Raw genomic sequence first — 17095 nt, forward strand, 5'->3', positions numbered from 1 at the left:
TTGTTTCATTGAAATTTCATTACTAATTTTGTCCAGTTGCATAATGTAGCCATTCTTGTTTGCAAATGTTATCATTATCAGGGTGCTGTGGGGAACAAATAGCGGAGCTGTTTGCCCGGAGTCACTACAGTGCTTGGCGCTTGGTTGATTGGGCAACGGCCGCGCGCCATCATTTCGACTCACCGCCGGTCGCGCGCGCTCGCTACCTTAAAAACAAAACAAATATTGTGAAGTGCTCGTGACATAAACATAGTGATTTTAATAATCAGATTTGGATTATAATTTTTTTGTAAAAATGACAGCCGGCACTGAAGAGCATGAGCCCCTGATTTCATCTTCAGCTGAACATCAGCGGGTCACTTACAACGCTTCGCCACAGGTAACTTTAAAAAACTACCAAAACTAAAAGTTTTACATGAAACAGATGTGTAAAAAATTATATTCTATCAGTAAACTATTATTTTTATTTAAGAAAATAAAACAGGATGTTTGATAATTCAGTGAAATCTCATATTAGTAGGTACTCCTGAAAGAAACTTTGGAGGACTTCTTTCAGGAGTTCTGGAATTGTATGTGTGGAAGTAGATGTTTAATCACTCAATAATTACCAGACAATGTACAACTCGTTTAAGTCGTAGAAGTAGGTACAGGTACAGGTTTGAACTCCAAAATTGACCTGTAGGTCTACTCAGTGAAACCAAATTCTTACTTGTACTTAAATAGGGATGACCCACCCCTAAAACTCGAAAGAAAGGGCAGTGCGTAAATTTAGCCGCTTAGCTCTTGAGGTTTTCCATGCTTATCATTTGGCTATTTAGGGGTTCTTATTAAAATTATTGATACATAGGTATACCTATTCACCTCAAGAAACATTGAGTAAGGTTTGAAAAAACTAACATTTTCCGGCCCTTCGGCGCAACCTACTTAATTCTTAAAACACACGGAAACCTCCAACAGTGAAGTGAAGCAATCGTTAGACACTGGCCGAATTAGAAGAAAATACATATATTAGGTAAAACACGTTTGATATGCACCGGTCCGTCGGGTTTCGAAAAACTTTACGATGCTCTACGGGCGACTATAATAGTCGCGATGACCTTTTTATTTAAGGTGCCGTAGGTTCAGAGAACGGAGTTTTTGAAAAATCGTAAGTACATATACCTATTTATTAGATCACCATACAATTGCCAAAAAATTATTTAGCAATCTTGAGGACTTTCTCTAGGAACTTTAAACGATTCGATTCCAGATTTTTTTGACTTTCGCTCGATAGAAAAATAACACGAACACATGTCTAAAACGTAGGTTATGTACTTTAAAAATTTGTAACTATTTATGAACAAAAGCTAACAATATGAAAATTGCTTTAAAAAAGCGCAATTTTAGATTTGAGGGAACTCGTCGATTGGTACTTTTTTTTGTTTAAAACTTACAATAAATTAAAACTCAAAAAATGACATCGGCGGTCCCGAGATCACGTACACCCATCTCGCTTTTACGCTCTGTGAGAGTGAGAGAACACGAACCTGCGGAGCCTTGACTTCACTGTTTAAAAAAAATAATCATCGAAATTGTATTTAGGTATTAAGCAACTCTTGCACCATTCCACTAACCCGGGGTTAGCGGATTAAACCTGGAGTTACCATGGGTACAATTTGACACTGGGTTGACGGTTTAACCGCTTAACTTTGGGTTAGTGGGATGGTGCAAGTGGGCCTAAGTCTGTTTATTCAGACTATTTTAACTGAAATCGAATTTAACAGTTTAATTGTTTTTTACTCGATCAGATACAATTTATTCTTTAAAAAATAGTATATTATTAGGTAGGTACCCATTCAGCCAGCCAGGATTTGAACTGACAATCGCTTAATCAACTTCATGCATGCCTGCAGGGGTGAAATACTACTACATTTACCATCTGAAGTTAGGTATTTAAAACAAGAAAAATTTTCTTAGATACGAATGTAAGATGAATTGCCAGAAAACGATGAGAAAATACTTATAAGTAGGTAGGTTCAAACAGGTACACGATTGAGATAAACTGACTAATGAGAAGATAGGTACGTAGTAGTAAGTACCTACCTATTTATCCTAGGTATAATACATACTGTATCAAACCTAAACAATGAATCTCATAGCTATCATAACAACGTACTTATAACCCAATTACTAGAACTCGAGCCGATATCCTCAGGCCTATATCCACACTCCAATTCGATCAATTGCCCCTATTCAATGCAATGGGTCATATCCTGCATAAGATGCTAGTTGCAGCTAGGACAGTTAAGATAAGTATTATTTTTATACTTTCGTGGACAGAAAATTTAAATCGGAAATTAACATCAACAAGTGTTGATTGTTTACAAGGCATCTGGCAGGCACCAATATAAATATAACTATATTAAATATACCTTACGTACTCGTAGGTACCAGTGATGCACTGGCGAATGATGGTAGAGTTAGACCGACTGCCGTATTCGAACTTCAAGATATTCACAAGAGAAGAGACGTACTAAATCCATTCTAGATACGTTATAGTTTAGATATCAACTAGTTCTCTTTTGCAGCGCAATTCGGGCAACCAATGTCACTTTTACGTTAGATAGAATAAGATATCTATTAGATGCGAATTGGATCTCCAAGTCATATCCTGTGGAAATCGTTCAAGAGTATCTCCAGAATCGCGCAAATGTCAAATTTGAAAGGTTAGATCTTAAACATATCGTTATCGTATCTTGGTGATGTCTAAAATATATCTAATAGATGTCTATTTCAAAATCCTAATCGGGCCCCAAGAAAAGTCCGCATCGATATTGATAGTGCAAGTGTTATTTATACGTCATAATTTCATAGAAGTTTGACGTTTAAAATAACACTTGCACTGCGTGGGCTATCAAAATCTCTGCAGACTTTTCTTGATGTAACTCTAAATAAGTTCAAATTAAGTATCCTATTTTTATAATAGCTCAGTTCCGTCGTAAGTTTTCGGGTCAAAAGTCCCCGCTGCGGGTGTGAGACAGCTACCGGTATCACGTGCCACCCGATACCGGGCCCGGAACCGAAACCGATACCGGCTCTAATCCCATCCGGTAATTAACACCCTATAAATGTTACAAGTGGATTCCTTGTTGGATTCTTGCTAGCTGTGTGTTGTTCATTTGTTTTTAAATATTTGGTTTTTAGGTACTGCTTGATTTTTTAGGATTTGAAAATGTAATATTGAGATATTTTTAGAGGTGGGTACATATTAAACGTTTTAACACAAGTTAAGACCATTTTAAAGTAAAGTAAAAGGCTTTAAATAAAGTTGTTAAAATGGCTCTGCTTTAGCATCATAATATGTGATTGATAAGTACTTATAGGTACCTTCTTAATATTATACGGTTTTGGTATACAGATGACCACAACTAACTATGTAGTAAAAGCTAAAACATAACGTTGTTAATTTTGTATTACATTTATTACTGATACCTACGTTATCCACGCCATCGTTAATCCAAAACTTTTTTTGGCTTCTATAAGTCCGTGGTGGGTCGAGATATTCCGCGAGAACCTTATCTGCGTCTCAGCAGATGCTTACGAATTTGACATAAAGTCTAATTTCGCTTGATCCATGTTCTGTATTAAGTTGTACCTACTGAACGTATTTATGTATAAATGTATTGACAGGAAAAAGGCTTATGTTAGTATTTAACCTATAGGAGATAAGCCCTTTTTCTAAAAAGAAAATAATAGGCCCCTCGCGGTATCAAATTCGCGATAGCCCCTGCTTGTTAACGTGGAAAATGCTCATAAGGCAATTTTCTGAGCCACAGTGTTGCATAATTTGGTAGGTATTTACATGTTTAAAAGACGGATAAAAAAGAGGGGAAGCTTTGTTCACCGGGCAATTTAACACTCTAGAACAGCGGTCGGCAACCTTTTAACAGCCAAGGGCCACATATTAGTTAACGATGATGACGCGGGCCGCACTTTGGTAATATTTGTGACTTTAGCAGACATTGTGGATCGTCAGTACTACATACAAAATAGCCAGGGAGGCTCGCGGGCCGCAAGCGAGAGGTTGGCGGGCCGCATGCGGCAAGACAATTTGGCGGATTCATTCAACACGTCGACTGGTGGTCGACTGTAAAGCTCTTGAATAACAGAAATTCTGTTTTCTTTCACTGAACGCGTTTCTTTTGTTTTCTGTTTGCTGGTACCTAGTCGCCAAAGTTATACTACTTGTAAGTTACACTAATTGTTTACTAATTAATTGAGAAGACCGAGTGACTTAGAATTCCAATTATTGTTTATTTAATTGTATGTATTAAAACATGGCGCGATTTTAAAAATACATGAATAAGGTTAAAGCAATACGTAAATTATGAAGATATCTTCTTATCTTATTTAACTAAGACTTTTTCAGAATGAGCACGGATGGCAATGCACTGAATTTATTTGGCACTGAGTCACCATTTACTACCTACTATATACTCGTATAATCACAGTTTGTAAAAACGTTTAAATAACAATTATAATTATAGTGTTATGAGTAGATCTGCCCCTGGCTTTACGTTCATGAAGAAACGCTTGCCGGGCGTTAGAGACAATGATATAATATTAAGGGGACTACGTTTGTATGGAAAATAGGTGGTAGCTTTTCCATACAAACATCAAATTGTCTAAAAATATTTTCTATTATTTTAATATCCATAGAGGGAAATAGGGACTTCGCTTTAAACGACCCATTACATAATAATACGATTAAGTAAACTCACGGTAAAATAATAGCGCTTAAAGGTAAGGTAGAATCACTCTAATTTAGTTCACCGATTCCTTTCTCCCTAACCAGGACTCCGATACCCCAGAACCTCGAGTGACCGGAGAAGTGTCTCTCACCATCCCACAGCGGAACTATGGGGCCATCGGCGGCGTTGAAAAGGTCACGTACACCTGGGCGGACATCAACGCCTTCGCCACAGAAAACAGGTCCAGGAGCAGAAGGTTCTGGAACTTCTGGAAGGGGTCCAATGATCGCATGTTCCAGCAGAGGAAACAGTTGTTGAAGAATGGTAGGTGTCCATATTCTACCAAATGTTATACCTAGATGATAAATACGATCTGCTATCTCAAGCTACTTTCTTTCTTGAATAATCTCGTGAGGTGATCGAATCTGAAATTGATTTATAACTCTATCACTATACTGTAGATTAAAAGACATGCATGCCAAGCGAATTACCGGATATTACCATTTTTACCGCACTAAACCTAAGCTCAAGCGTACCCTATATAAACGCTTTGATAGTACCTAATTCTGTGCGGGCTGCGTTTTTAGGGTTCCGTAGCCAAATGGCAAAAAACGGAACCCTCATAGATTCGTCATGTCTGTCTGTCTGTCTGTCTGTCTGTCTGTCTGTCTGTCTGTCTGTCCGTCCGTATGTCACAGCCACTTTGTTCCGAAACTATAAGCACTATACTGTTGAAACTTGGTAAGTAGATGTATTCTGTGAACCGCATTAAGATTTTCATACAAAAATAGAAAAAAAACAATAAATTTTTAGGGTTCCCCATACATAGAACTGAAACTCAAAAATTTTTTTTTCGTCAAAGCCATATGTGTGGGGTATCTATGGATAGGTCTTCAAAAATGATATTGAGGTTTCTAATATCATTTTCTTCTAAACTGAATAGTTTACGCGAGAGACACTTCCAAAGTGGTAAAATGTGTGTCCCCCCCCCCTGTAACTTCTAAAATAAGAGTATGATAAAACTAAAAAAAATATATGATGTACATTACCATGCAAACTTCCACCGAAAATTGGTTTGAACAAGATTTGGTAAGTAGTTTTTTTTTTAATACGTCATAAACCGTAAACCGCAATTTTATTATGTTACTTGCTGTTACGGAACCCTTCATGGGCGAGTCCGACTCGCACTTGGCCGCTTTTTTAAAATTCTTGTGAACCGTAATAACATTAATGTAAACTTTTTGTTAATTAATAAAACTACTTAATTTTAATTACGAGGCCCTATAAATTCTTCATGATAAATAGGCAAATTTAGTTCTCATATTACTTCTATCAGTTTACTTTTAATAGAACATCCAAAATTGACAATTGTCAACTGTTTTTAGTAAACGGCGCCGCGTATCCAGGCGAGCTCCTCGCCCTCATGGGTTCCTCAGGCGCCGGCAAGACCACTCTCCTAAATACACTGACCTTCCGCACTAATGGTGGAGTGGTAGCCAGTGGCACACGAGCTCTTAATGGGCAACCAGCCACCCCTGAAGCGCTGACGGCGCTGTCAGCGTATGTGCAGCAACAGGATTTGTTTATTGGCACGCTGACGGTTAGAGAGCATCTAGTTTTCCAGGTAAGATTTATTATAAAACCGATTTTAATACTAGCCACAGGTTCTGAAGGTGACGATAACTCTCCTGAACACTTTGATCTTCCGCACCAATGGCGGAGTGGTAGCCAGAGCACATGAGGTTTTAATGGGCAATCAGCCACCCCTGAAGCTCTGACGGCGTTGTCAGCGTATGTGCAGCAACAGGATTTGTTTATTGGCACGCTGACGGTTAGAGAGCATCTAGTTTTCCAGGTAAGATTTATTATAAAACCGATTTTAATACTAGCCACAGGTTCTGAAGGTGACGATAACTCTCCTGAACACTTTGATCTTCCGCACCAATGGCGGAGTGGTAGCCAGAACACATGAGGTCTTAATGGGCAACCAGCCACCCCTGAAGCTCTGACGGCGCTGTCAGCGTATGTGCAGCAACAGGATTTGTTTATTGGCACGCTGACGGTTAGAGAGCATCTAGTTTTCCAGGTAAGATTTATTATAAAACCGATTCCAACAGTAGCCATAGGTTCTGAAGGTGAATATAACTCTCCTGAACACATTGACCTTCCGCACCAATGGCGGAGTGGTAGCCAGTGGTACACGAGCGCTTAATGGGCAACCAGCCACCCCTGAAGCGCTGACGGCGCTGTCAGCGTATGTGCAGCAACAGGATTTGTTTATTGGTATGCTGACGGTTAGAGAGCATCTAGTTTTCCAGGTAAGATTTATTATAAAATCGATTTTAATACTAGCCACAGGTTCTGAAGGTGACGATAACTCTCCTGAACACTTTGATCTTCCGCACCAATGGCGGAGTGGTAGCCAGAGCACATGAGGTCTTAATGGGCAACCAGCCACCCCTGAAGTGCTGACGGCGCTGTCAGCGTATGTGCAGCAACAGGATTTGTTTATTGGCATGCTGACGGTTAGAGAGCATCTAGTTTTCCAGGTAAGATTTATTATAAAACCAATTTCAATAATAGTCATAGGATCTTTGTATTTGGGAGTTAATGCTTAGAGAGCATTGATGTTTCAGGTAAATATTATATATTATTACAATATATTATATTTTATCATATGTATGAAGTCCGACATTCCAATAGAGGTCATGGTAAGTGTAGCGTTTAATTTTAAAATGAACCAAGGACGCCGACACGTGACTTGACCTATTAAGCTATTAATTAAATCAAAGAGATTTTATCAGTTAACTACTAATCTTTATATTGCATAACATTAGGTCAGGTACTTATATATTATTTATGTCTGGCATTTTATTATGCTAATACAAGGCAAGAGACACGGGATGATTCACACTAGAACGGCCCGGGTCCGAGCCGAGGCGATTGACACTTCGTTTTCTATGACAAGTGACCGGTGATCACGTGATGCTATCTATACCTCGTTTTTTTTTGCATTAGAAAAAAGGTAAACAATCTTCATGTGTCTTTTAATTGAAAAACACATTTTAAAAATAAGTTACGGCAAATATGTAACAATTATGAATTTAATACGATCATTTATATTCTTCTGCTTTTATAAGTAATAGTTTTTGGTTTTTAAAAAGCGTTTTTCAATGAAAAGACATGTCAAGATCGCTTACCTTCTTGCAAGTTCTTTCTGAAGTGTCGGAAGCTTCGACTTGGACCCGGCTCGTGCTATTAACTTGAGGATTTATTTCATAAGATAACACATTGTGTAAGTATTTAAGATGATTTAATATGGTAAGATTAATTTGATTTCTTCCAACAGGCTTTAGTACGTATGGATCGTCACATACCATACGCACAACGGATGCGCAGAGTGGGAGAAGTCATCCAAGAGGTAAGGAATGATAGTCTTCTAAACCTACTCCACATCATCTTCCAAAAAATAAATTTTTCACCACACCAGCTCGGAAAGACTTTGCACTTCAAAAACTGATAGCAAAGTTGCATTTTATTCACATGTGAGGCAAAGTAATCAAATGCAAATTTTGAGTTGTTTTCTTATGTTTGCTGGTAGAATTTACTTTTAAATGATGATTTTGGATGATAAATATTTAATAACATTCATTTGGATTTGATTTGGTTTGATTTTGTTTGATAATTTACATTTAATATTTGCTTCGGGTTGGTGTAGTGAAAAATTTTGTGTTTCACTCGGGGGCAAATTTTGTTTAACCCTCGTGCTTTGAAACCCTCGCAACGCTCAAGATTCCATTTTTCGAACCACTCGCTACGCTCGTGGTTCAATTTTGGAATCTTTCGCTTGCTCGGGTATCAATATTAGCACGAGCGGTTAAACAACAACTTTGGCCCCTCGTAAAACAAATAACTATTATCTTATTACGTGAACTACATTATTATCATAGAGGAATAAAAGGCGTAGGTACCTAAATACATTTTGTAAAAGCTCGGGCTGTTAAGGCTGTGTATTCAAAATGTGCTTAATTAACAAAATAAATGACTACATGTACTCGCGCCTAAAGTAAATTCTTCTATGCAATATTATCGTGCGTGGTGAAGATTATTGATTAGATACACTGGAATCGTTTTACCATAGTAAGTTTAGAGATTAGGGAAAACCATTAAAATACCTACGTTTTGATAGAACCGGTTTTGGCTACGTAACCCGTAAGGCGCCTGACGAGTTTAACAAAATGTTGACGTTTCTGGAGTTTTCTTTGGTTTTAATTTAGTGTAGATTTGTTGATTAAAATATAATATACGTACACATAATACCAATTAAATCGCTTCTATATGGGGATAATATTTGAGTATTTAATTTCCTATTAAAAAGGGTATAACTAATTTACCTGCCAGAATTCATTAGCTTATTAAGTAAACATCTACTATTTTTTTAATTGATAAGATAAGAATAACACGCTCAACTAATCCGTAATCCCAACCTACAAGTATTGTTTCCTTTGCAGCTAGCCTTATCAAAGTGCCAGAACACCGTAATCGGCATACCAGGACGATTGAAGGGCATATCAGGTGGCGAGATGAAGCGTCTGTCCTTCGCCAGTGAGGTCCTTACGGACCCGCCGCTAATGTTCTGCGATGAACCTACCTCCGGCCTTGATTCTTTCATGGCTCAGAATGTCATCCAGGTTTGTTGTACTTTCATTCAAGTTTTCCTTCGTAGCCAACTTCAACACAATGCTAATAAGTACAACGTGTATCAGGAGACAAGGTAGCATGAGAAGTTGAAATCCTATTGGGAGAATTAGTTAAACAACTCCTCTTTTCCAGCGATATCTGAAGATGTTTGCAAATCAAATTTTCAATAATTCATCCAATAATGTTGACGTAGGTCTTAATATCCATAACGAATGAAAAATCGCACTTTTCTGTTGATGCTAAATTAGTACAGATATGTAAAATTATTGAATACATCATTTTAATACTAAATCACTGTCTTCTTCGTCAAGGTGTTGAAGGGACTGGCGCAGAAGGGCAAGACAGTGGTGTGCACAATCCACCAACCGTCTTCGGAACTATACGCCATGTTTGACAAGTTGCTCATCATGGCGGACGGACGCGTTGCGTTCCTCGGCTCGCCTGACCAGGCCACGGACTTCTTTAAGGAGTAAGTATTGTGTGATTGGCCCCATGGGCCGTAGCCCTAAAATATCGGGATACACATAAGAACGGCTGTCACTTAGGTGGACAGATGTTGGATTACGAATTAAGAATTTCTTGACAAATTTGGTCTTTTTTTACTAGTCTAAATATAGTCCAACAAATTATATGAGAAAGAAGGCTTATTGCCATATTTTTGTTGGATTCCTGCTGTATACTTTTTTACTTTAATTTATGGTGTCGACGTCGGGAGATAACCATGGTTTTCCTCCCACCAGGTTAGGAGCGGCATGTCCAGCCAACTACAATCCCGCAGACCACTTCATACAAATCCTGGCCGGAGTGCCAGGCAGGGAAGAGGCGACCCGGCATACTGTGGATACAGTGTGCACGGCGTTCGCCAAGTCTGAACTAGGGTGCCAAATAGCTGCTGAGGCTGAAAATGCTTTGCTGCACCGGGTGAGATTCCTCTACCCCAACTAATTTGTGCATAAATATTTCCAAACTGTTCAAACTGCTTCTTAATAGCCTTCCATAATGTCACGTTCAAACTGAGCTGGCGTAAGCTTTTTTGAGTAACTTCTTTTGACGGTAATTGTTCTCTTAATTCCACATTTTAGTTAGCCGTACGAGTGTCATAATAGGCTTAACAAAATACTTAATCAATTTAAAAATAGTCTGTCTCCTATTAAGAAGTATTTGACCAAATATCTGTCGTGCTTAATGGCTAAGGAGAATAATTTCAAAGTGTACTATATTATTAACGAGTGCACAAATCCCCCAAAACAGCGCAAGATTTCCTCCGGCTGGACGGACTCAGCGTGGTCGACGCCAAGCCTGCGCTCGCGCCGCTCTCCATATAAAGTATCATGGTGGGCGCAGTTCCGCGCTGTTCTTTGGCGATCATGGCTTTCAGTTACTAAAGAACCCATGCTTATCAAAGTGCGGTTTCTGCAGACAATTGTAAGTATCTTGACCTCCATAATTTTCTGATGATTGTAGAATTATAAATACATACGTATTTTTTCTTCTTTTAACATTTGTCTTCTCCAAGTTCATATCTTCTAACACTTCTTGAATGCTTTATTTTTATTAGTAAGTGTTCTTTTCAAACACCCTTTGTTTTTTGTAATCATTAAGAACATTTAAATTTTTCTAACACTAGGTTCTCTTTAAGCGCATATTACTTTTATATAGTGATGCTGACAAGTAAGATATTATACAGATGGTGTCCATATTAATCGGGGTGATCTACTTCGGCCAACATTTGGACCAGGACGGTGTCATGAACATCAATGGAGCCATCTTCATGTTCCTCACCAACATGACCTTCCAGAACATCTTCGCTGTCATTAATGTAAGTAATTTTATCAGTATTCTTGTCATCGTTATATTTTTTATCATTGTCCTCACTTTTCTCGACATCATCGTCATTTTATCAACATGCGTCGTAATTATTAGATATTAAATTAAGTATAGGTATAAACTTAGGTGTTTGTATCTTTTTTTAGTACCTATACCCGTGTTTTGCTCTCACAATTAACAACATGTTTGTCTAAAAGCTAAACACAAATCATTACCTAAGTACTTATTTATTTATATGATGCAATAAGAATAATCTCAATTACTTGGTACAATTTATCTATCGCATAGGTACTTGATTCTAAATTCTTCATTGCTTTCCTAGCATTAATTGCAATAATAACAATTACCTACTTAAGTACCCTACTACCTTAATTACCTCTTCAATATGATTTCTATGTCAGTTAATTTCCCAAATTCTATTTTATTTGCTTTGTGAATTGATTACCTAAAGAGCCACTTAAAGAAGCTAACTTCAATTAAAATTCTCCTCGTACAATGGTTGTTATTAATTACTGGTTTAAGCAAGGCTTTTACGTCACATTTTCGGTTGACAGGTTTTATACGGATTTTGCAGCTCTACATAGAAATGTTTCTTTTTAGCGTAGTTTATCGAACTCGTTTTTTACTTGATGTGAATATTTTGCACAAATAAAATTAGCATTTCCGACACACACACTGTTACTGCAAACATAGGATATCGCTATATAATTTATACTTGTTTATAGTTATTTATGCGAGATGCGAAAAGATTAGCCTGATTATAAAAGTATATTTATGCAAAATATAAGAAACATGTGGATATGCAAATGTCACCGTTAATTTCCTAGCTCCTGTGTGACAAATACATCTAATCTTCTTCATTCTTATAATTAACTATGTCCATATTAAATAATTCATTTATTATTAGGAAATATTTTGCGTTTTACGTTCAAATATTTATAAAGTATGTCGATCATCTATGACTATCATTAGATTGCATTAAAGTTGGGGTACCTACTACCTAATGACCAAAAGAGAGAGAGTTTCAATTTCAATTAAAAACTACTATTGTAATCTTATTGTAACTAATCGCCCACACTGTTAACTGACAGTTCGTAAACCTTATTACAAAAGGCATAAGGTCCACCGATGGACAAATAAGAGTGTTGCTGTTTGTGCCAGAGCCAACAGAATTATTCTCACCTCAAACCTCCATCAGGTATTCTGCTCCGAGCTGCCCATCTTCATCCGCGAGCATCACAACGGCATGTACCGAGCCGACGTCTACTTCCTATCGAAGACTTTAGCCGAAGCCCCAGTGTTCGCCACCATACCGCTAGTGTTCACAACTATTGCATATTACATGATCGGGCTCAACCCGGCGCCGGAGAGGTTCTTCATAGCGTCAGGATTGGCGGCGCTTATTACGAATGTTGCAACGTCGTTTGGTAAGTGTTTTAGATTTGAACACGACTATTTGTACAGTATTTTTTTCCCATTGAGGACCCTGGTCCAAGCACCAGTGTTGCCATGATTGCGTTGGTGGTCACCACCATCGCGTATTATTATGATCGGGCTCAACTCGGCGCCGGAGAGGTTCTTCATAGCGTCAGGATTGGCGGCACTAATTACGAATGTCGCTACGTCGTTTGGTACCTAAGTGTTTATATTTAAATTTGGCTATTTGCCGCTTGTTTTCAACTTCGCTTGAATTATCTTATTTATAATAAATACCAATTACAAATATTCATAAGTATATGTCCCTGGCGGTAACAGAGGTAAGAATTAAACTATTTCCAACTTTTTCAGGCGGTTACATACGGGGAAATACCGTTATTTGTGCCTAGTGTAAAAAAAGCTTTTCGAATAATTATTGTATATTCATAAAATAATTATAACTTGAGTAAAACTACAGCTCTGGCGTCAAATTTAACATTATATGAAATGATTGCGTAACTTTGCTAAGATGGGTCTTATTTTAATAGGTTTTTAACTACTTACTCAAACAATGCAGCGTAACAGCTTTATTATAATAATAGGTAAACGCATTAAATAATTATTATAAAAAGTATATCCACAAATTAATACACGAGTTCCGTTTATTGGAAATTTAACCTGTTTAGTGGAAAAAATTGTGTAAAACAAAATTGTATGTCATTTAGATTATATTCATCAATTTCATCATATTATGCCAGGGGCCCGTTTCTCAAAAGCTTGTAACTTGCAATACAAGCGGATGTCACTTTTTGACAGCTTTTGTTAGAAAGGGACTTCTTTTTGTATTACAGTTACAGCTTTTGAGAAATGGGCCCCAGATAGATGTTTTTTTTAAATATGAAAATGATGATTATATAAAGAATTTCGATTCCAAAATAAACGAATAGTTTGACATAATTACGCAACAATACGATTCTCATATGAAAATTGATACACAGGACAGGAGCTACATCTTTGTCTCGGTCTATAAATTACGTCACGGTACATCTGTCATTCATCACAATAGGCCTCCGCTTAACAAAGTTAACAGTATCATCGGTATTGAAAATGTTTTTCATAATCACTTAAGAATAAGGTCTAGTTTTCTAGAGCAATGTTATGGTGGTTGCTTGACATCCAACCGTATAGCGAATTTCTATAAACCGCAAGAGTTCAAATATCTTGATACTCTATATCGGCGGCTCGCCTTTATTCTCGACTTTCCACGGCCGAATGCAATGTCGCCTAACATTCTGTCGGAACTAGCTAAGACAAGAATTTGGATTTTAATGCATCAATAACATTTGCATAACTTGATACATTAAAAGTTTTGATGGTCTCTAAAGTAAGCAACGGTTCTCAGGTGTAGTTTTTGTGAGTGCAATAAATTAATTTCCTCTTGTGACATTTTTTTATTGACTTGTAAATCAATCGACCAATTTTTAAATAGACAAAAGGATACTCGGTTTAGCCAGAGCAGTTTTGACTTATTATTAATATTATAACTTTTATTAATATTTGTGTTTTGCGGGGATTTTTTTTCGTATCGCTATACACATTAGGCGCACAAAACCTTCTTGGAATTTGTTTTTTTTTTAGGTTTAAAACTTGATGATCTTCTTTATCAGCATACTCTTGCGCAGGTTACTTGATCTCGTGTGCGAGCAGCAGCGTGAGCATGGCTGCCTCAGTGGGGCCTCCTATCATCATCCCATTCATGCTTTTTGGAGGATTCTTCCTCAACTCAGGGTAAGTCATTAGTGTTAGTGAAGGTGAATACTTGATGAAACTTTGCGATCTACGTGCCGTTGGTCTCAAATGAATGAGATATTGTCACGGGAGCAAGGTCGAATAATTCAGAAATTTTAGCATATTCTGGAAGACCAAGTGGACTCTGAAATCGCCGTCACGGTAGTCCAGTCAAAGATAGCGTGATGGTCATGACGATTTCTGTATAACATGCTTGAACCAGAACACCTGGAAAAATAAACTATGAATACCACACACAACCATTGTTTTCCACTCATGCAAAAGTTAATTAATAAAGCCAAACCATAAACCTCGTCATAATGTAGAATACTACCGACCGATTGCTGCGCTTTAAAGACTGTGTTAAGCGAGACATGTCTGCATTTGAAATCGAACCGAATCGACCACCATGTCTGGGAAGCCTTAGCTTAAGACCGTGATGGATGGCGCAAGCGTGTTGTGGAGGGGAGAAGGCTATACGACCAAGCCTGGTATAATCCTTTAGATAGTAGAAGGTGTCGCAGAAAGCAAACCGGGACTGGAACCTCAGATGAAGAGCTACAGCTTTCTCTGCCAAAAATGTGGGAGGTCGTGCCGCTCACGCATCGGCCTCCACAGTCATCAAACCCGTTATCTAAACACCAATGCATAAATCGTCTGCAATCTGCATTAGACGGAAAGGCCTATGATGAATGTAGAATAATTTTTTATCGACTTTTCATTATTAGGTAGGTTCTAACCGTTCCTTCATCCACAGGTCAGTGCCTCCGTACCTGGGCTGGATATCCTACTTGTCCTGGTTCCGGTACGGCAACGAGGCGCTCCTGGTCAACCAGTGGGCCGGCGTGGACTCCATCGCGTGTACCAGGGAGAACTTCACGTGCCCGGCTTCGGGCCAAGTCGTGCTGGAGACGCTCAGCTTTTCAGAGGTTGGTCCGTTGTTACTGGGCAGCGTATACTTAGACTGCATGTCCTGGTTCCGTTACGGCAGGCGCTCCTGGTCAACCAGTGGGCCGGCGTGGACTCCATCGCGTGTACCAGGGAGAACTTCACGTGTCCGGCTTCGGGCCAAGTCGTGCTGGAGACGCTCAGCTTTTCAGAGGTTGGTTCGATGTTACTGGGCAGCGTAATATACTTAGACTGCATGTCCTGGGCCCGTACGGCAACGAGGCGCTCCTGGTCAACCAGTGGGCTGGCGTGGACTCCATCGCGTGTACCAGGGAGAACTTCACGTGCCCGGCTTCGGGCCAAGTCGTGCTGGAGACGCTCAGCTTTTCCGAGGTTGGTCCGATGTTACTGGGAAGCGTATACTTAGACTGCATGTCCTGGCTCCGGTACGGCAACGAGGCGCTCCTGGTGGTTGACCAGGGGCCAGTGGGCCGGCGTGGACTCCATCGCGTGCGCGAAGGAGAACTTCACCTGTCCGGCTTCGGGCCAAGTCGTGCTGGAGACGCTCAGCTTTTCAAAGGTTGGTCCGATGTTTACTGGGCACCATATACATACACTTCTCTGTCATTCCTCCTCACCCCATTCATAACCCAACTGCCCTCTTAATTAATCCCTACTCACCCCATTTTACGGTACTGGTAGACCTGGGATGCTGGCTTGTATTTTGCAGGAAATCTATCACTTCTACGAACTAAGTAAACGGTTTCGAGATCATACTGCACACGCAGTTTCCAGAGGTGGTGTTTTTTTCAGAGCCTTTGTATTTTTATTGTGTCTGATGTGTCTTCATATTTCATAAGATTTTAAAATATGCTTTAAATAAACCAATTAACCAATACGATGACTCAGAAGTTAACGAGGAGACATTACGTGATATTGAAAAAAAAGATGTTTAGAAACGTCCGAGATATTATATAGGTTGCGTTTATTGATAATAATGTATACAAATTGAAAGTCGTAGTTGGGCATTTCTATTTAAAGTTGTACCAATTTTTTTTTGTGTTATAATTGAGAATTTTTATATTATTTCTACTCAGAATCACGAGCTTTTTCCATTTTTACTGAAAAAAAACGTGTCCCCAACATTTTTGGTCCTTTTGGTTATTACGGTCATTAAACAGGTTGTAAGTATTATATTTATGACCGTAACAAAACGGACAACAAGTACTTATGAAATTTTTGGGATACTTTTTTTCTTATATTAGGACCGAAAAAGCTCGTGATTATGAGTATAAATATGTAAGTAGGTAATATAAAAATTCCAAAACCTATAAAAATGTCCAGTTATCTCCTAAGCACTAGACAGTTTTTATGACTCATCAGCATTACTATATTTGATATGTTTCTCATATTCATTTATCTCCCAGGACGACTTCAATTTCGACGTAATCAACATGGTGCTGCTGTTCATCGGGTTCCGTCTGCTCGCCTACATCGCGTTACTCATACGAGCGAGGAGAACCAAGTGAACTCACTGTCACATTGAAGCTATAGCTTTGGTGGTTAATATCCATAGACTAGCAGCCATATTCGAACAATGAGATACGTCAAATACTAGATATTGAAACGATATGGATTAGATATGTCAGTGTCAAACAAGTGTCAAAATTGACATTTCTTCAAACAAAGACGTCACTTTTGACACTTGTTTGACACTGACATATCTAATCCATATCGTTTAAATA

General features: G+C 38.5%; 1 protein-coding gene across 1 annotated transcript; it reads left to right on the plus strand.

Moving 5' to 3' along the window:
• Positions 1 to 115: 115 nt before the first annotated feature.
• On the plus strand, positions 116 to 16901 carry LOC134665016 (protein white). The gene is made up of 13 exons (XM_063521785.1): positions 116 to 379; positions 4835 to 5054; positions 6116 to 6354; positions 8080 to 8151; positions 9242 to 9421; positions 9743 to 9900; positions 10172 to 10352; positions 10683 to 10856; positions 11119 to 11250; positions 12457 to 12685; positions 14357 to 14462; positions 15220 to 15391; positions 16778 to 16901. The coding sequence occupies exons 1-13, from the start codon at positions 296 to 298 to the stop codon at positions 16877 to 16879; spliced, it is 2049 nt and encodes a 682-aa protein (XP_063377855.1). The 5' UTR covers positions 116 to 295; the 3' UTR covers positions 16880 to 16901.
• Positions 16902 to 17095: the final 194 nt, after the last annotated feature.

The sequence above is a fragment of the Cydia fagiglandana genome, chromosome 6, assembly GCF_963556715.1.
Source record: "Cydia fagiglandana chromosome 6, ilCydFagi1.1, whole genome shotgun sequence".
NCBI classification, from domain to species: Eukaryota; Metazoa; Arthropoda; class Insecta; order Lepidoptera; family Tortricidae; genus Cydia; species Cydia fagiglandana.